Genomic DNA, 24,506 nt, shown 5'->3' with positions numbered 1-24,506 from the left:
TCCGAAAAAGCATAAAAAAATTTATTGGAGCATCACGACCGGTGGGGAGGGTATTGCTAAATCGTGGGGGTAGGAGGCCAATCCCGCCGGCCACTGGGGCCCCTAAAGTGCACTCGGTGCGATAAGGGTGGGGTGTTGCATAGACAGTAGGGCCGGCCGCTCCTCCTCGGCCCTCCGGCCTCTCGGCCCAGCTAAGCCAGACCGGCCTCCCGGCCGCCCGGCGCCCCCGGTTCGCCGCTGCTCGGGCTCACGAAAACTGCAGGCGCACGCGCCTGCAGCGCCAGCCCCAGCTCTCGGTCCCGGCCCCGCGGAGCGGCCAGAGCGGCGCTGCCCAGGCGCGTCTGCGACACGGGAATCTCGTCCACGGATTCAGCTGACGCCGAGTGGTAGGCGCCGGCAGGGCCAGCGGCGTGCACAGGGCTGGCGTCCGCAGAATCCGCCGACGAGCTGTAGCGGCGGCCGGGGGCCCTGGGCCCTGCGCAGCGAAGGGGAACATGAGCCCAGGGCCCACTGCGCTCGCTCGTGGCTCTGCCTTCCCTTCCCTTGAGTTCACTGAGCCGGACCCGACAGGGAGGGGTGCTCACCCAACACCTGATCCGAGGTCTCGGACGTCCGCACTTTATACACGCGCCTCTTCCTCTTTTTCTGCAGAGACACGGGGGCGGGGGGGGGGGGGGAGGACTGAGAGCCCCACATGCCAAAAGCAGCAGAGGGGTGGGCCAGGGTAGAGGCTTCTTTCTATCCCACTCCACCTGGACCAGAGGCCCAGCACAGTCCCTCCTACCTGGGGTCGGATCCGGGGAGGCAGGGCGAGAGTGTCTGGGGAAGAGGGTGGTGGAGGCTCCACTTGGCCACGGGTGGCAAAAAACTGGGCGGGACTGAGGGGGAAGCAGGAGGGTAAACCTGGGGGCTGTTTCCCAAATCCCTCCCCACTGGAGGCCCTGAGAGAAGCTTCCCTTCCTATTAGCCCAGAGAAGAGCCAGACCCATGCCCCAACTACCCTCTTTCTACTGCCTGCCATGCTAACTGGAGATTCTCAGTGGCACATGCCCAGGTCACACTCACTTGGCATTCTCTGCTGCTGGCCTGGCCTGGCCAGGGGGCTCTGGGCGCACATGGCTGAAGGTCCGCATGTAGAACTCCATCTCCTGGGGAAGGTGGGAGTCAAAGAGGCTGGGAGGCCGGGTGTGGCTCCCGAGCCTCCTGAGCCCTGAGCCTACCCAGTCCTGCCCTCACTGGCCTCTGTGGGACATCTCAGGCCTCATGCCAGGCTCCCAGTTGGGCTGGGAAAACCCCTCTGTAAGGTAAAGCTTAAAATACCCATTTCTGGCCCTTGCCCCATCCCCAGGTCCTCATCTCATCTATTCAGCCTCCTCCGGGAAGGCTCCCAGCCCCATGGGTCTATAGACCCACTTTAGAGAGGCTCAGCTAGAAAAGTGGTGGGAAGCTCAAAGCTGCCGGCACCTGCTCCTGGCGTCCCCAGGGCTCCAGCCTCTGAACCAATTGTTTTCCCCTCCTGGAGAAACAGGCCTGAGTGTGCATCCACCAGCTCCTGCAGAGCTGAGTCCTGGGCACACCCCTCGCCCTTACAGAGGACCAGCCATGATCCCAGCTGCCGAGAAGGGGATGTATGGGTGCATGTGAGGTGGTCTCCCTGCCACTACCCCTGAAAGGGAAGGTAGTAGGTGGTAGAACAAACAGCCATAGCCCCACTGGACACCACGCTTATGGGTGAGCCCTGATCTTCACAGCAACCCTGAGGGTGCAGATTCAACCCCTGAAAGCAAAGGGGCCTTAGGACCAGGAGGTCACAGGAGTGGACTAGTCCTGCACCCCCACCCGCAGGACTCACTCGCCCCAGCTTTGCTAGGCGGAGGAGGGTGGGGGACTCCAGGTGAGGAAACAAAGGCGGGGGAAAGCTGGCCCAGGAAGGGTGTGGTGTGGGATGGGGGCGGGTCCAGGGCGAGGTCGGAGGTGGGAGGGGGTGCTGGGAGCACCCAGACAGCTGTCTCGGGTTCAGCACCCGTTTCCATGGAGACGGAGGCGTCCTGACTAATGCAGAGAGGACACTGTAACAGCAAGACCGTCTCTAAAACAAGCCTATGTTTGGGGGCAACGGCTCCAGAGAGGGGCCCCTCCCGCATTCCTAATGGGATGGGGGTGGACGGCTGACTGCAGGGCCCTGACAGATCTGGGGGAGGAGCCCCGTCATCGGCCCTGCCCAACCTCTGCCCTGGTTGCAGCTCTGCAGAGGAGTCAAGGAGCACAGGGTCAGAGGCCAGTCACAGGGGCTGGTACCTCAAGATCATTCTCCCCCACACCTCCTCTCTGCCCCAGTGTGGACTCAGTGACCCTCCAGGGCCAGCAGAGGGGCAAAGCCTACTGGGGGCCCTGGGCTTCAGAGTTGGGAACAGAGGAGGTCTCAGAAGCTAAGGGGCCAGGATGGGACGGACACCAGGCCCCAACCAGCTCAATAAGTCTGAGAGTGTCCCCAGGGACTACCCACTCAGAGCCCAGTCCTCTCCTCATGGCTGTCCTGAGTATCCTTCCTCAGAGACCTTCAAAACCATGCACATTTCTGAATGGTACTGGGCCCTCAGCCTCAGCTCTCTGCTTTGTAAAAGGGGCCAAGAACACCATTCCTGTCCCCCAGGTTCGCCTCCCTCGAGGCACTACAGATGGACAGAACAGAACTTAAATTTCTTTGCTGTGGCCACATTTGGCTCCAAAGCCTTGGCAGGGCAAAGCTAAAGAGCCCTGGAGCATGGACATCAAGGGGCCCGCCCTGCCTCAGTGGGTGCTGCCCCTGAGGCTGGAGAGAGTCTCCTGCCTACTTCTCTGGGCCTCCTCTCCTCTTGATGTGGGGCTGGAGATGGTGCCCACTCCCCAGCACAGCTGCCACTGTCAGGGCCCAGCGCTGGGGCAGGTATACAGTGGTGTGATAGTGGAGTTGTCACCCACAGCCAGCACACCCCAGGCCCAGGCCTGCCCAGTCCTGCAGCCTGGCTCACAGATAGTGTCCAGCCCTAGCAACAAGAACAGGAGAGGCAGGGTCCCAGGCCTTCCCCAACCCTCCCACCAGCCTGTGTTTGTGTCCAGTTGCCATGAGGCCTCGGGATCCAGGGCTCAGGCTTCCCAGCTAAGCCTGCCTGGGCCCCTGCCTTCCTAGTCCCTAGGGGCTCCTCTAAAGACTGGATCACCTCCACCCCCAGCTGCTGACCTCAGGAAGCCATGGGGCGTGGGAATGGGGATAGGCTGGTCAGCAACTGGTCTGGCCAGGCTGGCCAGAGCATGGAGACCTTAACTCTTCCCAGACCCAGCTTGCAGTTAACCTTCTAGGCCTCAGTATGCTTATCTGCAATGGGGCTGTTCTAAACATAAATTAGGGTAATGGGTATAAGTGCTCAAGGTCATGGATGGGGAGAAACAATGGCTCCATCCTGGCCACCCATCACTGACCCGTCGCTGGTCCTTCCCTCTCTCTTCTGCTGCAGCCCCAACCTGCTTGCTTCCAGGCTCCACATCCCATGCCCTCCTATGCATGGCTGGCGCTTGGGCAGGCATGCACGTGGGGTCCAGGAAACACGGGCTCCCTCTGTCTGTGCCCACGCTTGGGCAAGAAGGCACATGCTCCACACAAGTCAAGCCCTTGCTGTCCACAGCACCCCTGCCTGCAGTGGCTGTTCCAGGCTTGCCTCCCTTGCCCCATTTCCTCACTGGCTGCTCGCTGCACAGCCCAATGCCCCTGACACCCAAGCCTCCTCCCATCTCTCATCCACTATACCTGAATGGGCCGCATCTTGGGAGGACACAACTCCAGCTCCCTGTGGTCCCCTTTGGCCTCCTGTGGTGGGCGGTGCTGCACGATGTACTCATAGGTGGTGAGTTTGTGCCACACTGGTAGGGTGAGGAGAGGGCTCAGTGCAGTGGAGAGGGGACCCTGGAGCTCAGAACAGGAGGGAGGACAACCAGCCCCAGGCTGAAACCAGTGTCCCCAAATACACGAAGCCTATATAGAGTGAGACCTGGCTACCACAGTGAGCCCACACTGGACAGGGGCATTGTTTTAGGGTCCACCATCCAGTTGGGCACCTCCCTGAAATCTGAGGACCCTTAAACTCTGGAAGGCAGATACAGGAGGCACTTACTGAGATAAATGTGGAAGCAGAGCAGGTGGCCCAGCAGGGCTGTGGACAGCAGGCCCAGAAGTATGAGCAGGGCGGCCAGGGCCAGGATGGCAGGGGCCTGGGTCTCCACAGGGGCAGCAGGCAGGAACACGAACCACACATCCGTGTGATTCTTCAGCACTGCAAGGTACAGGCAGCCCATGCTCAGCCGGGGATGTGACAGGTGACGAGTCAGGGGTGGGAATAGGCCTGGAGCCCAAACTGACCTTCGAAGTGTCGGTTGGTGCGCAGCCGCATGGGGTTGACAAAGAACTCCACGAAGACATACGTGGCCACCAGCACAAGGAGCAGGACACCCAGTAAAGCAGATGCGACACTGTGTAGAAAGAGCCTGGGCCCAGCCATAGGCAGCTGTCAGCTCCCAGGAGCTCCAGGGCCTTGGAGGGCCCATAGGAGTTGGGCCTATAGGGTCACTGCTATGGGCTCGGAGGGTTGAGGGTGACACCACAGCCCCAACTCCTTAGAAGCCAAAGGCATATGGCAAAACTGAAGATGGGTGGCCACCCCATCACCCAGTGGCCGGCCCATCCACCTTTCTCTGGACCAGAATGGTGGAAGATTCCAGCCCCAACCCTGCCATCTCAGCCAGCACCCAGGAGCATCACCCTCTCTGGGCTGCACCCCTAAATAACCATGGGCACAGGTCCTCTAAGCATCCCCTTCCCTGCCCCTCTGTCATGCAGGCTGCAAGGTCTGTGGCTCCCACCCTCAGACACGCACATTCCCAGGCTCTCCGGGGCTGGGCTGTCCTCACCGGTAGTTCCGCTCGCCCACACAGTTGTTGAGCCACTTGCAGTGGTGGTCGAAGCCGCACACGCACTTGTTGCAGGCACTGCAGTGCTTAGAGCGAGCGCTCCTGCGGGGAGAGGGGGCACAGCGCGGTTGCTCATTCCCCGCTTTGCAGCCCGGCCCCACGGGGTGGCCGAGCCGGGTCTGTGGAGGGACTAAGCGCCTGGCCTGAGACAGCCCGGAGCTCGGCGACAAGGAGCGCGCGCGCCCTCTGCAGGCGCTACGGGGTGGGGCCCCTGGAGGAGGCAGCTCTCCTAAAGAGCTGGGGGACCCCAGAGGCTGTAGAAGGGGTGAGGAGGTGCATCCCTCCTGCTCTGGGTCTGTGCACCTAGCTGATGCGCCATGAAAAGGAAAATGGGCATCCTTCCCAAGCAAGGACCCCTGAGAGAAGCCAGAAGATGCAGGTGTGGGCCCAAGGATCACAGATAGCAAGGATGCCAGGCCCAGGGCCTGCACTGCCCTTCCCAACATCTCCAGCTGTGGGTCCCTGTTTCTCTATCATACTATGGGAATGGTACTGGCATTCTTCTAGAAACCTCAGTCTGTGTGGGTAAAGACAAAGGGGGCCAAAAGCAGCACAGGCTGTCATCCCTGTGAGCATGCAGGCACTCATCACAGGGGCTCATGGGAGTCTCCCAGCCCAGGGAGGCACTGGGGAATACCCAAAGACACAACTCCCCTCCCAGAACACGGCAGAGCCCTGCAAAGAGCAGCAGCTGAAGGAGCAGCCACTCGCAAAGTGTGCTGGCGGGCCCTGTGCCCAGTGAATGGCAGGATGGCCTCATGTCCAAGTCCTGGGCGCCTTAAGGCTGGGGGCTTGCTCAGCCTGCAGACAGACCCTTTCAACAGGCTTCTTGGGGGCAGGGGGACTGGCCTTGAGCCATGCCCCCGTCCCTGATCCCCCACCCAAGACCTGGAAACGAAGGAGCTCCAAAAGGGTGGAGAGGGGCTCCTAAAGAGGCAGCTGGGACCAGCCAAGGGGGCAGGGGCCCTCCATGCTAGCAGAGGGACCTAAGTGACCCAGCTGGCCTCCCAGGCCTCAGACTCCTCCTGGGTAGACCAGGGCAGCAGCATCTGCGTAGGGGTCCGGCCGCCCAGGTGTGAATCTGGCTCCACCATCAGTGACTGCATCTGGCCTCTCAGCCTTTCTGAGCCCTGGGCTCTTCCTCCTCTATGTAGTGAGAAAACCATGCAGAGTGGCTGCAGGCAGAACTCAGCACACAGTGAGTCCTCAGGCGTCAGTGCCCTTCCCTGCCCCTATATGGGAATACTGGCAAGAGATGTGGGGATGTCACTGGCAGAGTCGGTCATTAGAAATGTTTCGGCAGTGCCAAATATTACTTCCTTTAACTGCTGGAATGCTAATCCTCATCTTCTGTTTCGTCACCTTCTCCTCACCTTCTCAGGGACCCAATTCCCTGTCACGCCATCCAGGTTCTTGACCGCATAAAACACGAGGATTCTGAGGCATAGGGGATGGCTGTGAAGCCCTGGCAGCCCCCCTCCTCCGTGCATCGCGCAGCACACTTGGCAGCCTCACGTACCCCCTCACACATGCACTCACACATCCACGTCGCACAAGTTGCAGTGCAGGTCTTCAATGACATGTGCGTGCTGGCCTCGGTTAAAGATGGGCAGGGGCCCCGCATAGCTCTTGTCCCGCACGTTGGCATCTGCTGGATCGATGGAGACGGCAGTCAGGTGCACCACGAGGTGGCCGGCAAAGATGGTGCCCATGCACTGGCCCAGCAGGTTAAAGACTCACTCCACACTCTGCTGACTGGGAGTCCCGCCCCATTCCTTGCAGCCAGAGAACTCCCCACCATGCCAGCCTGCTTTGTGTAGATCTCAGCCTGTGCCACCTCCTACCTCCAGCCCCCCAGAACTTCCTCATCAGACCTCTCCAGGGACCCCTGTGCCCCACATGGAAAGGGAGAGGGGCCATCCAGGAACAGAGTCCACAGCCAGCCAGCAGTGCCTGCTGCGGCCACCTGGTGCCCCAATTGCAGGGCCCTGGCCTCACTGCTCTAGGCCTGGTGCAGGCCCTGGCTGGTCTGACCTCAAGCCAGTTTCTGGTTTCAGATTCCAAATGATGATGTGAGACTGAAAGAGGTCAACCTGACCTAAGGTCCAAGAACCTAAAGTTTAAGTCCTAGCTTGCTTATCTTGCTTTCATAGCAAGTCACCTCCAAGAGGGATGCAGCCACCCCCACTTTCAGTAGCCAGGCCAGGTGGAGAAGCCCTTGCAGACAGGGGCTCAGACACCTGCTCCCTCCCCTACCAAGAATCTAGGCACTTGGAGCCCTGGACTGAGTGTCTTGGATGGCCTACCATGTTCAGGGCCTGGCCAGGGACAGCATGGCTAATCTCTGAAGCTGATACGCAGCTCTTCCAGGACCTATCTGCTCAATGACTGGGCCAAATGCAGAAGACAAGTATGCTGACAATTTTTGCTGTAGTCTGATATGAAAAATTCACCCATAGGCCGGGCGCGGTGGCTCAAGCCTGTAATCCCAGCACTTTGGGAGGCCGAGGCGGGTGGATCACGAGGTCAAGAGATCGAGACCATCTTGGTCAACATGGTGAAACCCCGGCTCTACTAAAAATACAAAAAAATTAGCTGGGCATGGTGGCGCGTGCCTGTAATCCCAGCTACTCCGGAGGCCGAGGCAGGAGAATTGCCTGAACCCAGGAGGCGGAGGTTGCGGTGAGCTGAGATCGCGCCATTGCACTCCAGCCTGGGTAACAAGAGCGAAACTCCGTCTCAAAAAAAAAAAAAAAAAAAAAGAAAAATTCACCCATAGATTCCACCCAGGCAGCCATCCACTCTCCCTCCCTTGATCCCACCCGCTTCGGCCCAAAATTCCACTCATTCTCTTACTAGCCAGGCAGGCATCATCCCTCCATCATTCATCCTCTACCCATCCATCCGCCATCCTTCATCCATCAGCTGTCCAACTTCTTTTCCTCCCTTCGTCCTCCTCCCAGCAGCCAAATTTCTCTACATAACCACATAAGTCAGGCTCTGCCCTAATGTACCACAGCACAGCTGAGAGAGACAATCCCGTGGCCGTCACTGACCCCTCTATCCCTACGGCCATAACCAAGGCTTCACCTCTTGCCTGGGTCACTCTCTAGTCTCCCAACTCTGCCCCTCCTGAGCTCCCTTGAGTCTATGCTTCACATGGTCACAGAGTAAGTTTTTTAAAAGCTCAGACCCAAAGCCCTCCCTGCTTGCACCTCTACAGTGGCTCTCAACAGTTCTCCAGCTGAATTCACTCCTCTGCTCAGTGCCAAAGTCCCTTTCCCTCTGGCTCCTCCCAAACCTCTCTGCTATCACCAGCTACTGTGCTCGCCATGCCAGCCTCTCAAGACTACTGAATGAGGGCCAACATTTAACTCCCTGCCTGCCCCCAGTCCTCCTGCCTCACCCCCATGGTCATTCATTTAGCTGTCCACTGAGGTCTTTTGTTGTGACAGGCACTGAGGGATACGGCAGGAGCAAGAGTCCCTAATGCTGAAGAAACTATAGTCTGGTGGAAAACACGGATTTTTTTTCCTTTGAGACAGAGTCTCGCTCTGTTGCCCAGACTGGAGTACAATGGGGTCATCTTGGCTCACTGCAACCCCTGCCTCCCAGGTTCAAATGATTCTCCTGCCTCAGCCTCTCCAGTAGCTGGGATTACAGGCATCCACCACCATGCCTGACTAATTTTTGTATTTTTAGTAGAGCCAATGTTTCGCCATGTTGGCCAGGCTGGTGTTGAACTCCTGACCTCAGGTGATCCGGCCACCCTGGCCTCCCAAAGTGCTGGAATTACAGGCATGAGTCACCACTCCCACCCAAAAACATGGATATCAATCAAATAATGGGTTAATTACAATGAACAAAGTTCATGGGACTGTGCCAGTTTGTAATCAAGTGATCTCATATAGTCTGAAGGGTTCTGGAAGGCTTACCTGAGGAAGCATTGTCTTAGCTGAGACTTGGAGAGGAATGGATTACAGGGACCTGGCAGATAAAGAAGAAAGGGGACCTGGCTAGATAGGGACTGTGGCTGTGGGGAACATGTAGAGTGCCAGCCTATGGTTTGGCTGAAGTGTGCCTCCAGCTCATGGCTGCCTTATAGGATACAAGAATAAGGGTCTGTTTGGTCAATTTCTGGCTTCTCAAAAGGAACTAGAAGTCTGGGTTTTTATGTGAGATTTCTTAATGTTTAAATGCTAAGGAAATAAATAATTCAAAAAACACACCGGGCTGGGCGTGGTGGCTCATGCCTGTAATCCAAGCACTTTGGAGGCCAAGACAGGCAGATCACCTGAGGTCAAGAGTTCAAGACCAGCTTGACCAACATGGTGAAACCCCGTCTTTATTTAAAAAAAAAAAAAAAAAAAGGCCGGGCGCGGTGGCTCACACCTGCAATCCCAGCACTTTGGGAGGCCGAGGCAGGTGGATCACAAGGTCAGGAGTTCAAGACCAGCCTGGCCAAAATGTTGAAACCCCGTCTCTACTAAAAAAATACAAAAATTGGCCGGGCGCGGTGGCTCAAGCCTGTAATCCCAGCACTTTGGGAGGCCGAGGTGGGTGGATCACGAGGTCGAGAGATCGAGACCATCCTGGCCAACATGGTGAAACCCCGTCTCTACTAAAAACACAAAAAAATTAGCTGGGCATGGTGGTGTGTGCCTGTAATCCCAGCTACTCAGGAGGCTGAGGCAGGAGAATTGCCTGAACCCGGGAGGCGGAGGTTGCGGTGAGCCGAGATCGCGCCATTGCACTCCAGCCTGGGTAACAAGAGCGAAACTCCGTCTCAAGGAAAAAAAAAAAATTAGCTGGGCGCAATGGCACGTGCCTGTAATCCCAGCTACTCAGGAGGTTAAGGCAGGAGAATCGTTTGAACCTGGGAGGCGGAGGCTGCAGTAAGCCGAGATCGCGCCATTGCACTCCAGCCTGGGTGACAGAGTGAGACTGTCTCAAAAAAAAAAAAAAAGAAAGAAAAGAAAACACACCTATAGAAGGAACATTAAGATCTGTGCATTTTCTTTGTTAATTATCCTTCAATTAAAAACAAGCAAATCTGCAGGCTGGACTGGCCTATGGGCTGCTAGTTCTTGACCTCTAACTTAGCTGGGTGTTGGGAGCAGGGGGAGAAGCAAGGGGCTTCCAGGCAGAGACCAGTACCATAGAAACAGAAGAGCACAGGGAAAATAACATCAGAGGAAATGGAGGAGAGGGGCAGAGTCCAGAATGTGGAGCCTTGAAGCCATGCAAAGATGTTGAACCTCATTTCCTTTCCTTTTTTTTTTTTTTTTTGAGATGTTGCCCAGGCTGGAGTGCAATGGTGCTATCTCGGCTCACAGCAGCCTCCACCCTACCAGGTTCAAGTGATTCTCCTGCCTCAGCCTCCCAAGTAGCTGGGATTACAGGTGTGTACCACCATGCACAGCTAATTTACACATATATTTTTTTTTAAATTAAATGCCCCACCCCATACCTCACCTAATTTTTATATTTTTAGTAGAGATGGGCTTTTGCATGTTGGCCATGCTGGTCTGGAACTCCTGACCTCAGGTGATCCATCTGCCTTAGCCTTTCAAAGTGCTGGGACTATAGGTGTGAACCACTGCGCCCAGCCTTGAGCATCATTGCTTAAGGCAGGAAGAAACTATTAGAAGTCTTTTTTTTTTTTTTTTGAGACGGAGTTTCGCTCTTGTTGCCCAGGCTGGAGTGCAATGGCGCGATCTCGGCTCACCGCAACCTCCGCCTCCTGGGTTCAGGCAATTCTCCTGCCTCAGCCTCCTGAGTAGCTGGGATTACAGGCATGCGCCACCATGCCCAGCTAATTTTTTGTATTTTTAGTAGAGACGGGGTTTCACCATGTTGACCAGGATGGTCTTGATCTCTTGACCTCGTGATCCACCCGCCTCGGCCTCCCAAAGTGCTGGGATTACAGGCTTGAGCCACCGCGCCCGGCCTAATATTAGAAGTCTTGAAGCCAGGGTGCAACATTATCAGATTTGGTTTTTGGAAAGAGCAGGAATGCAGATGGGCTGGCCGGGGTGACAGTGCGTGTGGGTGACCCATTTAGAAACTCAGCAGTCATCCAGGGAAGAAGGGCAGTTGGCAGTGGCAGAAACTGGGAGCCAATTCAACATCTATTTAGGAGGCAAAATCAACAGGGCTGGATGACTGACTGGATTTAAGCAAGGATGGAAGAGGGAGGAGCCAAGAGCACATGGGGAGAGGTGGGGGGAGGAGGGGAGCTACAGGCCGCAAGTGTACTGTGGACGTGCAGTGATGCTGATGCAGGTGGCTTCTGCCTGCCCTCACGGTCTGCTGTATGAACCCCAAACCTGTGCTTACAATGTGGCATCATGGCCATCTCCAGTCCACCAGCCTTCCCTCCAGTTGGAGGCCCAGCACCCCAAGGCTCAGCTTGCATCCCTAAGGCCCAGGCCAGTTCCAGGCCCAAGATGGGTACCTGGTACCCACTACGACCCTACCTCACCCCTCAGGGATCTGAGAGAGCTTGCAGAAAGGAGCAGATCCTACAGAAAGGAGAAGGCTTTGATGGACGGAAAGAGAACATACAGACCTAGTCAGGTGTGAACCAGGTGGCGCTGTGAGCCTCTGCAATGCCCAAAGCAGATGAACCCTGAGTGTGGAGAGAGCCCTCAACTCGTCCCTCTCATGATAGTCAGGCTGCTTGGGAGGCCCATCTGGCCTCACTGGGTGCCTGCTATGTGATCTCAGGAAGTCACTGAACCTCTGTACCCAGCTTCTTCATTAGGAAATGGGGAGAATACCTCCTTACAGGATTACTATGAGGATCAAATGAGATCATTCATGTAAAGTGGCTGACGCAGGGCCTGGCACATGTAAGGGCTCAATAAATGCTACTGCCTTCTTTGTATCACCATTTGCTCTGCTTCTACTTGCTCCAAGCCACGGAGTTGTTAATCTGGTTAATCCGGTTTCCCAGGTATCCTGATGGTAGAAACCCAGGTGATCCCTAGTGAGGGACATGTCCATTCCAGATCACAGGAGGAATGTCCCATGACACATTCCCAGGTCCCATGACTTAATAGCACTAAGGCCTGTTGGTCACCTCAGGGAAAGTCCAATTTTCCATTCACAGAGCTGATGACTAGCCCCTGGGCTCTAGGGAACAAGAAGCTCCAGGTGGTACTATTGTGTCTAAGGATGACAACATTCTCTAGGGTCCCCTCCACACACCTGCCCTGTCACTCACCAGCCCAGGGCTTTGGGGTTTTCCAAGAGAGCATGTTCACATTTGTGGCTGAATGAATTCCAGTGCTCACATATATCCTAACGTGCTCCAGGTAGGAGCCTTCCCATCAGACAGAGGAGGAGGCTAAGACCCACAGAGCTGGTAGGAGCTGCTCGGTCCTGTGCAGCTCTGAAGGCGCTGAGCAGGGACTGAGCTCACTGCAGGCTCGATGTTTCAGGCTTTCAGATTTGTCCCTGCCAATCACCCTTAGGTCACCCTCCCCTTCCCCACAGGAGTCATCTTCGTGAAGGATACTCAAATAGGAACTCTCGGCCGGGCGCGGTGGCTCAAGCCTGTAATCCCAGCACTTTGGGAGGCCGAGGCGGGTGGATCACGAGGTCGAGAGATCGAGACCAACCTGGTCAACATGGTGAAACCCCGTCTCTACTAAAAATACAAAAAATTAGCTGGGCATGGTGGTGCGTGCCTATAATCCCAGCTACTCAGGAGGCTGAGGCAGGAGAATTGCCTGAACCCAGGAGGCGGAGGTTGCGGTGAGCCGAGATCGCGCCATTGCACTCCAGCCTGGGTAACAAGAGCGAAACTCCGTCTCAAAAATAAATAAATAAATAAATAAATAAATAGGAACTCTCTGGAAAGGAGCATAGAGATGCCTGCTTCACTGCAATCCCTGGCCTTGCAGCCACACCCTCTGCTCCTGGGGGCTGTGGCCAGGGATGGGGCAATCACACCACTGGGCTCAGGCAAGTCTGGGTTTGTCACTGTTCCCAGAAGCCTCCCAGGTATCTCCATCCCATCTCTTGTCACATTGAACCTCACTCTAAAAGGGTCTGATTTACAGAATAAATGTGCTCCTCAACAGTCCTGGCACAGTCTGTCCATAAATAAAACCATATATTCAAGGCACGAGGACACTTACTATGTAAAATAATTCTACGGTGACTGTGAAAAATTCTTTGATAAATGGGCTAATTACTCCCTACTTTGTCCTTTGTTTAGCTCTGAACACAATTAGCATCAGGATGGTTTAAGCCTCCTTCTACAGCTGCTCCCGTGGTCCCTCCCTCCGTGGACAGGATTCACATGCTTTCAGGGCATGACAAGCCCCCTGGTGCTTTAGGTGTGCCCACTCATCCTATCAGGTGGAAAGGCCAGGTGGAGGCTGGAGGCCAGGCTGGTAGGCAGCAGGTCCCCAGGACTGAGCCCACCCTGCTCTGCTCCTCCAACTGTGCTCCCCAAGGCTCTGAGCCTGGCTTTGGGCCTCTGCTATGGCTGCCATCCTTTGCCTCCCCACTTCTAGGCACCAGTCCTACACTTTCCCAAGGATACAGCGTAGCCGGCGGGTACCCAGTGATGAGGCAGGAGGGGAACAAGGACCCCAAAGCCAATCACAGCAAAGAAGAGGTACAGCAGCCAGGCCACAATCTGGAGCGGGTGAGGGGGCCAGCTCCACCCATTCCGGCGGGATCGCTGGCCCTGCAGCTCGGGGGAGGAGCTACCGGGCTGCGCAGGCGCAGTCCATACGCTTTTCTCAGGGGCCGTCTTGTTGGAGGGCTTGGTGCAGATGTTCATCTGCAGAGGGAGAAATAGGAGATAGAGCATTAGCCCAAGAGGCTGGGCTGAAGCCCAGGGCCCATGTCTGCTGCCAGGTTTCAGCGGCGGGGGGGGCAGAGGCTGCAACATGAAGCCACCTCCCAGCTACTCTGCCAGGGAACCTGGGGTCCTTGCACAATAGAGACGGGCAGTGGAGAGAGGGTGGGAGTGGGCTGCTGTCTCAAAGCCCAAAGCAAACCCTGGCTCCAGCCTGGCCAGGACAAGGTAGGAGGACCCAGGGTTTATTCAGGACACAGTGCTGCTGCCTGTTACTCAAAAGTGCTGTCTTCACAGCCATCACAGTTAAACCCAGTAAGACATGTTCTCATCTGGTAACAATATCAGGCTGGGGCCAGAGTGATGAGAACACATGCTGATTCTGTTAGGATTAGTCACCTTCTTCCTGAGGTCCAAATGCAAGTGTCAAACACAACCCCACTATCCTTTGCTCAGGGAACGAGGAATAGGGATGCCCAAAGGAGGATCTGCCTTCTGCCCCACAGCGGACACAAAGTCTCTTTAGACTGGGAGAGCCTGAAGCTTTGCCCCATGCTGCCTGAGGGTTCTCAGCTGGGGAGGGGCCAGCACTCGAGAGGGAGGGAAGGATTTCTCTTTAGTTCCCTCCAGCAGCAGAAAAGACCACGTTTCTCTACGTAAACCTGGGACTGGTGTAGTTTTATATAGAAAGGTGGGCTAATGCCCTTGGACTCAGAGCCAGACCACCAGATGGCAACAACCACCCACCTACACCAGCCACCTGCTAGCCAGACAGCTGGCCCGGTGGCCAGAGATGAATGCCGGGCAGGAAGGGGTGGTCTACAGGAGGAAGACCCCCATCCCCAGGATCTGGGTCCAAGATGGGACAATAGCCCAGCACTCAGGAGACAGGCCAGCTCTGCGCTCGAGGCATTCCTGCCAGGAACTGGGGCTAAAACCCTGGTAGCTGAACTCTCCCTTCAGGAGCCCCTACCTATGACAGGGAACCTAAGCAGAAAGGATGTGGCAGACCCTGCAGCCCATCTGCCTGGATCGCCTTTCTCACTTCTCAGCCCTCCAAATGAGACTTGATCTTCAGAGCCAACTGCAAGCATTGCCTCATCCAGGAAGCTTTCCCTGATGTCCTGAATCAGGGGGCCCTCATGCTAAGTCATTGCTGGGCAAGTTACTTTGCCATCTGGAACACTCTGCAATCCTCATGTCTGCCCGCCCCCTATTAGGACAGCTTTCCCCAAAGGCATCAAATGTGCTAGGGTTTATTTATCTCTGTCCACTATGTCCCTTCCCCCCAGGCACCCATTATTGTACCTTATACACAGTAGATCCTCAGTAAATGTTTGCTGACTTGAAAACATCTGAAATAAAAGGAAATGTGGACACAGTAAATGATGTGGAATCCTGGTCCACCCTAAGCCATCTGGCCTACTTTCCTTGCCTTCCATCCTCCCAGCCCTGCCCACTTGCTGCAGGGTCGTTAACCCATGCCTCCCCCAGCCCATCTCCCTCTGCTGGCTGGCTACTACCCTAACTGCCAGACACTCACTCATAGCCACCCTGCGCTTCAGCCACCTGCACTTCAGAGCCTCCTGCAGGCCAAACCTACCATCACTTGCAGTGACCTCTGAGTAGTCCTATCTCAAAGCTAAATGGAGGACTTAGTTTTCCCTCAGGGACTGATTCAATTAGTGTTTTTTTGTTTTTTGTTTTGGGTTTTTGGGCTGTTCCGATTTTTTTTTTTTCTTTTTTTTTTTTTTTGAGACGGAGTTTCGCTCTTGTTACCCCAGGCTGGAGTGCAATGGCGCGATCTCGGCTCACCGCAACCTCCGCCTCCTGGGTTCAGGCAATTCTCCTGCCTCAGCCTCCTGAGTAGCTGGGATTACAGGCACACGCCACCATGCCCAGCTAATTTTTTTGTATTTTTAGTAGAGACGGGGTTTCACCATGTTGACCGGATGGTCTCGATCTCTTGACCTCGTGATCCACCCGCCTCGGCCTCCCAAAGTGCTGGGATTACAGGGTGAGCCACCGCGCCCGGCCTTTTTTTTTTTTTTTTTTTGAGACAGGATCTTGTTCTGTTGCCCAAGCTAGAGTGCTGTGGCACCATCACAGCTCACTATAATCTTGACCTCCTGGGCTCAAGTGATCCTCCTACCTCAGCCTCCAGAATGGCTGGAACTACAGGCATGCACCACCACCCCTGGGTAATTTCTTTATTTTGTTTTTTTTTTTTTTTTTTTTTTTTGAGGCGGAGTTTCGCTCTTGTTACCCAGGCTGGAGTGCAATGGCGCGACCTAGGCTCACCGCAACCTCCGCCTCCTGGGTTCAGGCAATTCTCCTGCCTCAGCCTCCTAAGTAGCTGGGATTACAGGCACGCACCACCATGCCCAGCTAATTTTTTGTATTTTTAGTAGAGCCGGGGTTTCACCATGTTGACCAGGATGGTCTCGATCTCTCGACCTCGTGATCCACCCGCCTCGGCCTCCCAAAGTGCTGGGATTACAGGCTTGAGCCACTGCGCCCGGCCTTTATTTTGTTTTTTATTTTTTTGTAAAGACGGGTCCCACTATGTTGCCCAGGCTGATTTCCAACTCCTGGACTCAAGAGATCTGCCAGACTCAGCCTCCCAAAGTGCTGGGATTACAGGCATGAGCCCCCATGCCCGGCCTTTTTTGCTTTGTTTTGTTTTTTTGTTTTTGAGACAGGGTCTTGCTCTGTCATCCAGGCTGGAATAAAGTGGCACAATGATAGATCACTGAAGCTTCAGTCTCCTGGGCTCAAGTGATCCTCCTGCCTCAGCCTCCTGAGTAGCTAGAACTACAGGATCATGACGACATGCCTAGCTATTTATTTTTGTAGAGACAGAGTCTCACTATGTTGCCCAGGCTGGTCTCTAACTCCTGGCTCAAATGATCTCCCCACCTTATCCTCCCAAAGCACTGAGATTATATGCATGAGCCACTGTCTCGGATCTCACTTTCTTTTGCATGTTCCAAAGACAGGAAATCCTTGTCCTTATATTGTGGAAATGGTCAAAGGTCATCAGGTCAAGCCCTGTAAATATGGTTGAGCTGGATGGTTCTGCTCTGGGGCCAATCCCTGTGGCTTACACATCAGTTCTCCAGGGACACCATCATCAGGGCAACTACTTTGAAAGGAATCCACGAATTAGGATTCCTAAATTCTGGCTCTCCTTTTGCCATCCCTACACCTGAACAACCCTACACCTTCTGGGAGTTTCCAAAGAGCAAAACAGAGGCATGCAGCTGATCTGGCCCCACTGCCTGGCAGCAATCACAGGCACCCCCAGCGCCACTATATCCCGGACTCCTGAAGCAGGAGGAGTCATAGTCTGCAGCCGGGCTCCCGCCACACACAGCCTTGGGGACAGCTCTGAGTCCAAATCAGGATACCCGCCTTGGCCCAGGAAGGGAGCACTTGTCTAAGGCTGTGGATTTGGGGATAGTGCTGCTGGGCAGACCCCCCTTGGCAGTGGTGGCATTCCAGAATAGACGCCCAGGCTGGCCTGGAGGCATGCTCAGACCAGCCTACTCTTCACTGACGAGATTTTCTCCTGCAGAGTTGGTGGCCACAAATTCCTCTGGCCCAAAAGATTTTGATTAAAAGGGCTGGGCAGTTGGAGAGAATCCAAGATGGGGCTCCTAGGCCCACAGATGGGTCCAAACACTGTCACCAGACCCCAGGACTTCTCTGGCTGTTACTCCCCTCTCAACAAGTCTCTAGGAGACCAGATTGAAAGATGTGTGGCTCTGTTCCCCCAACAATGTGGCCAGCTGGCACCCTCAGACCTTGGCCAGTCAGCACTTATCAGGCCCCAGCCCGCTGTGTGTACTGAGGATATAAACACAGATGAGACCGGGTGCCTGCCCTCAGGGGCTTCTTTTCTGGGACCCAGACAGACACGAACAGACACCAGGGCAGTGGGTAAATGGGCATTTCAGCAGCCCATGCAAGAGCCAGCTGTACAATGTGGCAGAACACAGGGTGAATACTGGGCAGGGCCCAGTGAGAGATGGGACCAAAGAATTTTCGAGGCTCAGATCACAGGGGGCCTAGGAGGCCAGGTGAGGATGCATGGGCACTGCTGGAAGAGCCACAAGGAAGCAAAGCAGGCTGAAGGCATGAGAGTGACCCAATGGCTCAGGGTACTTTGGAAAACTTTCTAGCCAGTGGAGAGGAAGGTATGGGGAGGTGGTACCACAGCAGCCCAGCAGAGAGTCCAGCAGCCCTGTGATTTGAGAGGAGCTGGTCAGGAGGTGGTGGTCAAACCCACAAGCTCCTCATTGCCCACCTGGCTATCCACAACTGCTTCTTTGCAGAGCTCAGAGGTACATGGCCTTGGGAAAACATTCTTCATGTACCTTCTGCTGCCATAGAACAAACCATAGAGAGTTAGGCTGGTGGGGAAAAAGGGAAGACAAGAAGGAGGGGGTCCCGTGGCCTGGATAAGCCAAGGACCCACCTAGCTTCTGAGGTAAGCAGGAGGGGCTATACGGGCCCCTCCCTTGTCCCCCACAAGGTGAATGCCATTGGCAGGATGACAGTAATCTGTTCATGTTAACATTCACTTGCTAAAAGCCTTAGGCGATATTTTCAATATAAGGTGAGGCTACCTTAATTTTTTTTTAGATGGAGTCTTGTTTTGTCGCTCAGGCTGGAGTACAATGGCATGATCTCAGCTCACTGCAACCTCCACCTGCCAGGTTCAAGCAATTCTCCTGCCTCAGCCTCCTGAGTAGCTGGGATTACAGGTGCACGCCACCACACCTGGCTAATTTTTATATTTTTAGCAGAGATAGGGTTTCACCATGTTGGCCAGGCTGGTCTCAAGAACTCCTGACCTCAAAAGACACACCCACCTTGGCCTCTCAAAGTGCTGGGATTACAAGTGTGACCCACCACGCCCTGCCTGGCTACCTTAATTTATATGCTTTAAGTCAAATGAAGGAAACCTTAACATTTTAAGTTCTCATTATGAACTACATTATAGTTACATTGAGTGACACACTTTACTCCTACCACCTCTGCTCCTAGCAAAAAGAAAAAGAAAAAGAAAAAACATTTAGGAATGTTGTTCTGAAAGTCATGGCTAGCACTCTCAAAGGAACCATACCAAGGTGAAAAGTACCAGCCCTGGAGAGACTGTGGGCATCCCTGGATTCCTGCAAGCTATCTGAGGGCTTCAGAATCAAGTCAGTTACTAAAGAGGGTTTGCCAGGAGACAACAAGGAACTGGGAGGGCAGGGTGATGGGGTCAGAGGAGAAAGCAAGAGGGTTGAAGCAGGGGCTTGGAGGGCCCTGCACCACCCATGGGGAGACACAGGTGGGGCCAAAGGAAGAGGGCTAGGCCTGGAGTACAGCCCTTTTCTGGTTCCCGAACTGCCACTCACAGACTGAGGAACACTGGGGCAAATTTCACAGAGCCACTTCTCTGGATCTCTTCTGTGCTCATCTTTCCATAAAGTTCAGTGAGGCAATTCGGCAATGTCCAAGTCTGGCCAAACATTTAAAACATATATGCCCTTTGACCCAGACATTCCATTTCTAGGTATTTATCTTATACATATACTCACAAACATTTGTTGCAGCATTGTTTGCAATAATAAAGGACAAAAGACAATATAAATAAACTATGGTGGCCGGGCTCGGTAGCTCACACCTGTAATCCCAGTACTTTGGGAGGCAGAGGCAGGCATCACAAGGTCAAGAGTTCGAGACCAGCCTAGCCAACATGGTGAAACCCCATCTCTACTAAAAATACAAAAATTAGCTGGGCATGATAGTGCAGGCCTGTAGTCCCAGCTACTTGGGAGACTGAAGCAGGACAATCACTTGTACCCGGGAGGCGGAGGTTGCAGTGAGCCGAGATTGCACCACTGCACTCCAGCCTGGGCAACAGGTAAGACTCCACCTAAAAAAAAAAAAAAGAAAGAAAGAAAAGGGTGGGGGATGGATAGACAGCTACATTCCTATAGGCATATATTCCTTCCACAATGAAATGCAAGAAACTGAACACGGGAGCAGCCCCTAAGGAGGAGATCTAATGGTCCAAGGGCTGTAAGACAGAAACTGCATTTCCTGGTACTCCTTGGTACTGTTCAAATATCTTTTATCATGACCCTGTACTGCTTTTGGGGAAAAAAAAAAAAAAAAAGTATGTCAAATAATGAATGGTTGGGGAATATCAGCTCCTGCCCTCCTGACCCCACTGAGCTGCCCTGTGGACGAAACACACTTGTGTGATCTAGAGCGCTGTTAGCATGCCAAACAAGGAATTGCTGCCTAACAAGGGTGCTTGGTTTTAGAGAAATGCTTTCTCACTCTTGAAAGAAACCCTAAGACTCTCAGCTGCAGAGCTATGAGGGAAAGCCACAGAACTTCCTATGAGCTGTTAGGGTTCTTGTCAAAGCTGGAATCACACAACCAGAAAGCACGACAGAGGAGCTGCTAGGCAGGACCTGGTTTGTCCTTGGGCGGGCTGTGGCCAACTCAGCTCCCTGAGTCTCCCAGAACCCAAAGGGAAAGTGTGCTCCACAGGAAACCTATTCCCATGCATCTTGTCCTTTTGCTAGAAGATTTATGGTTTCCATGTGAGAGATCTTCCTCTCTTTTCTTTCACTTTTTTTCTTTTTTTCTTTTTTTTTTTTGAGACAGAGTTCCGCTCTTGTTGCCCAGGCTGGAGTGCAGTGGCACAATCTGGGCTCACTGTAACCTCCGCCTCCTGGGTTCCAGCCATTCTCCTGCTTCAGCCTGCTGAGTAGCTGGGATTACAGGCACCTGCCACCACACCTGGCTACATTTTGTATTTTTTTTTAGTAGAGATGGGTTTTCACCATGTTGACCAGGCTGGTCTCGAACTCCTGACCTCAGGTGATCCACCTGTCTAGGGATGGGATTACAGGGGTCAACCACTGCGCCCAGCTACTTTTTTTTTTTTTTTTTAAGAGACAGGGGCCTGCTCTGTTGCCCAACTTGGAGTGCAGTGGTGCGATCACAGTTCACTGTGACCTCAAACTCCTGGGTTTATGTAATCCTCTCACCTTGACCTCCCTAAGTGCCCAGGTGTAAACCACTGTGCCCAGTTGGGAGATTTTCTATCTATGAGTATTCCTAAATAAATTTTCCATTTTCCCCCAGGATCTGCTTTTGAAATAATTTTCACTGAGATTTAACAGATGCCGCATTTAACCACCCAAAAGGAAGCTAGAAAGAAAGCACTTCACGGTACACAGTGTTTTACAGTGCAAAAAGTCATTTATAAAGATTCTTTAGGGACGAATACTTTGTTTATTAAAATTCCCCACAGGTGCCAGAGAAGTCTCTGGCCTTAAAATTCTGAGAAGCAGCTCTGGTTCAACTAATGGATGTACATCACACAACTCCCAAAAATTAAACTAGAACTTCAAGCTGTTCTCAAAGACCTCTCCAGTCACTGGTCTCAGATGTGGCTGGGCCCTTGCTTTCTCTCTCATAAACAACAGGGAGAAGTCTGATGCTGGTTGGGCACAGTGGCTCAAGCTTGTAATAAGCCAAGGCAGACAGATCATGAGGTCAGGAGTTCAAGACTATCCTTGTTAACATGGTGAAACTCCAACTCTACTAAAAATACGAAAATTAGCCAGGCATGGTGGCGGGCGCCTGTAATCCCAGCTACTTGGGAGGCTGAGGAAGGAGAATCTCTTGAACCTGGGAGGCAGAAGTTGCAGTGAACCGAGACCATGCCATTGCACTCCAGCCTGGGCAACAGAGGGAGACTCTGTCTCAAAAAAAAAAAAAAAAAAAAAAATGCTGATGCTATGGCAAGAAAAGCTTGAAACCCCAATTATTCCTGAGTTGATACAGTTTGCAAACATTTTCTATGCCATTCTCCTCCTGAAGCAACCACTGCAAATTATTTGGGATACAAGTGAAGCTAAGGAACAAGAAGGAGGGAGTAACACAGAGTAGAAACAAGGCCAACGAAAGAGGCCAGGGTTGCTGATTTCAACCAGGAAATCAACTCATATGACTGCAAGAGCCAGCCCTGGGGAACACCCACCACGCAACAGTCGTTAAGAACAAAGTTGTGACAGAAGAAAGAAAGAAAAAGAAAAAACCAAAAAATCTGGCTAATTAAACACCACTGTTGCTTTTATTGCATCTCATGGTGATTATCGGTTTACTAACCCGTATCCCACAGTGAACCACTAGTTCCACAAAAGCAGAGACCACCTCTCACCCGTGTCTGAACCCAATCCTACTTCGGTAAAGGCAGTCAAGCCACTTTTTTCTACCATCTCTGCTGTCACTACCCTAATCCAAACTTCCAGCATCGCTCTCCTACAGTGTTTCCATTATAATAACCAACACCAGCATTTAGAGGGCACTTATTCTGTGCCAGGCATTGCTTCGATGAATTCACTGTTTCAATCCTCATAGAGCTCTGAGGAAGGTCCTATCATTTCCAACCATTCTTGTAGATCTCTACAGTCACTGATTTCAGACGTGACTGGCTTCTCACTTTCTCATAAAAAGCATACAGAATGCCCAACCCCCTTATGAGGACACTGAGGCTCAGAGACACTAAATGAGTTCCTCTAGGAGGCACAGCTAGACTGGAAGAACTACGATGGCCCTCAGCTGACCTCCCGGTATATTCTGTCACAACCCTGCTGCTCAGCAGGCAGAGTGAAGTGAGCTTTTCAAATGTAAACTCATCAGAACTCTTCTTTGGGAGGCCAAGTTGGGTGGATCACCTGAGGTCAGGAGTTCGAGACCAGCCTGGCCAACATGTTGAAACACCGTCTCTACTAAAAGTACAATAAGTAGCTGGGTGTGGCAGTGGGTGCCTGTAATCCCAGCTACTTGGGAGGCTGAGGCAGGAGAATCACTTGAACACAGGAGGTGTAGGCTGCAGTAAGCCAAGACTGTGCCATTACAGTCCAGCCTAGGTGACAGAGCATGATGCCGTCTCAAAATAAATAAATAAACAAACAAACAAAAAATAAAAAAACTCTTCTGTCAGTTGCAGTGGCTCATGCCTGTAATCCCAGCACTTTGGGAGGCTGAGGTGAGAGGATCCCTTGAGACCAGGAGCTTGAAAGCAGCCTGGGCAAAATGGTGAGACCTCATCTCTACCAAAACCTTAAAAAATTGCTGATTGTGGTGGTGGGCATCTGTAGTCTCACCTACTCGGGACGCTGAGGTGGAAGGATACTTTGAGCCCAGGAGGCAGAGGCTGAAGTGAGCCATGTTCACACCACAGCACTTCAGCCTGGGTGACAAAGCAGACCTTGTCTCAAAAAAATTAAAAAATTGGCTGGGCACGGTGGCTCACACCTGTAATCCCAACACTTTGGGAGGCTGAGGACGGCGGATCACCTGAGATCAGGAATTCAAGGCCAGCCCGGCCAACGTGGTGAAACCCCGTCTCTATTAAAAATTCAAAAATTAACCGGGCATGGTGGTGGGCGCCTGTAATCCCAGCTACTCAGGAGGCTGAGGCAGGAGAATCACTTGAACCCGGGAGGTAGAGCTTGCAGTGAGCCGAGATCCCGCCACTGCACTCCAGCCTGGGCTACAAGCGCGAAAGTGCATCTCAAAGTAAAAAAAAAAAAAAAAGAAAGAAAGAAAAAATTAAAACTCTTCCCATGTTTTCCTTTTAAAACAGATCCTCCATGACAAACCCCTCCATTTCAATACCAGAGTCCCTATCCCGACCTGAAATCACTTTAGTCATGTATGACACCTGCTTCCCAGACCCCTTCTTTAAGACTCTGGGTTCTGGAGACGGGCCACGTCTGTTTGGAGTCCTCTGTGCCCACGCCTGGCACACAGCCTGGCAAAGAGGAGCGCTCAGTGAAGATCTGTGAACTTGATACATGCTAAAAGGAAGCCCCGCGCTCTGCCTGGGCCCTGGAACTCAGGCCACCTGCTCCAGGCGGAAGCGAGCCCAAAGCCGGCCAGGCGGCAGCATCCGCGACCCGGTGGCTCAGACCAGGCTCCGAGGTGAGAAACTGAGCGGGGACTCCTCACCTGCGCGCCGCGACGGCCGTGCCAGATGGGCCCTGCCAGATGGGCCCTGCCAAGGTCAGCCAGAGGTTCGGGTCCCACGCCTGGCCTTCCACCCTCCCCGGGGTAGCCGCCCTTCAGACCCTCGCGGCAGGGACGGTCCCCGGGACGGGACGGCAACGCGCCCGGGAGAGGGGCCCCATCCTGGACGGAGACTGGGCCGGCGAGTCCTTGGGCTCTGGCTCCGGCTCCGGCTCCGGCTCCGGCAGGCTGGCGGGGCGACCAAGCCAGGCCCAGACAGGCTGGGCCTCGTCCGGCGCTGGGCCCGTTCCCCTGACAACGGCGCGGGCTACGGCGCCCCACAGCGGCCAAACCGCGCTGCGTCACTCAGCGCCGGTCTTCCAGCTGGGGCGGGGCTTGCCAGGGACCCCCTTGGCGCCCCAGCCCGCCTATTCCCAGATTTTTCCTAACCTCTTCTCTACAAAATCCACTTTTCCCCGCTTCCGATTCACAGCTTGTCTTCCCGAAATCCTAACATCGCAACGCGAACCCTTCCAGTTTCTATCCGGAGACCACCGCTCTCAAGAAGACACCTCCCCAACCCCAGTCAACCTGCACAGTTCGATGAGCCTATGTGCTGGAACATCCACAATACCCTGACCCTTCGGGAGCTTACAGG

The 24,506-nt window shown here is 53.8% G+C and overlaps 1 protein-coding gene across 4 annotated transcripts; it reads right to left on the bottom strand.

The window, feature by feature from the left end:
* ZDHHC1 (zDHHC palmitoyltransferase 1) lies at positions 1–24,178 on the bottom strand. Of its 4 annotated transcripts, none has more exons than XM_039463893.2 (12): positions 23,852–24,178; positions 15,128–15,174; positions 13,559–13,801; positions 6,541–6,716; positions 4,942–5,043; positions 4,394–4,518; positions 4,149–4,307; positions 3,785–3,897; positions 1,066–1,148; positions 785–878; positions 585–645; positions 1–475 (listed from the first exon to the last, which is right to left on the bottom strand). In XM_039463893.2, exons 3-12 carry the CDS (start codon positions 13,799–13,801, stop codon positions 192–194), a joined length of 1,440 nt encoding a protein of 479 aa, XP_039319827.1. In that variant the 5' UTR covers positions 15,128–15,174; positions 23,852–24,178; the 3' UTR covers positions 1–191. The 4 variants fall into 4 exon arrangements, with proteins under 4 accessions (XP_039319827.1, XP_039319830.1, XP_074258028.1 ...); XM_039463896.2 differs by having other exon boundaries at positions 6,541–6,649; positions 13,729–13,801; XM_074401927.1 differs by having other exon boundaries at positions 23,866–24,178.
* Positions 24,179–24,506: the final 328 nt, after the last annotated feature.

This window comes from Saimiri boliviensis, chromosome 1, assembly GCF_048565385.1.
Source record: "Saimiri boliviensis isolate mSaiBol1 chromosome 1, mSaiBol1.pri, whole genome shotgun sequence".
Taxonomy (NCBI): Eukaryota; Metazoa; Chordata; class Mammalia; order Primates; family Cebidae; genus Saimiri; species Saimiri boliviensis.
This window is presented reverse-complemented; position numbering and strand designations above follow the sequence as displayed.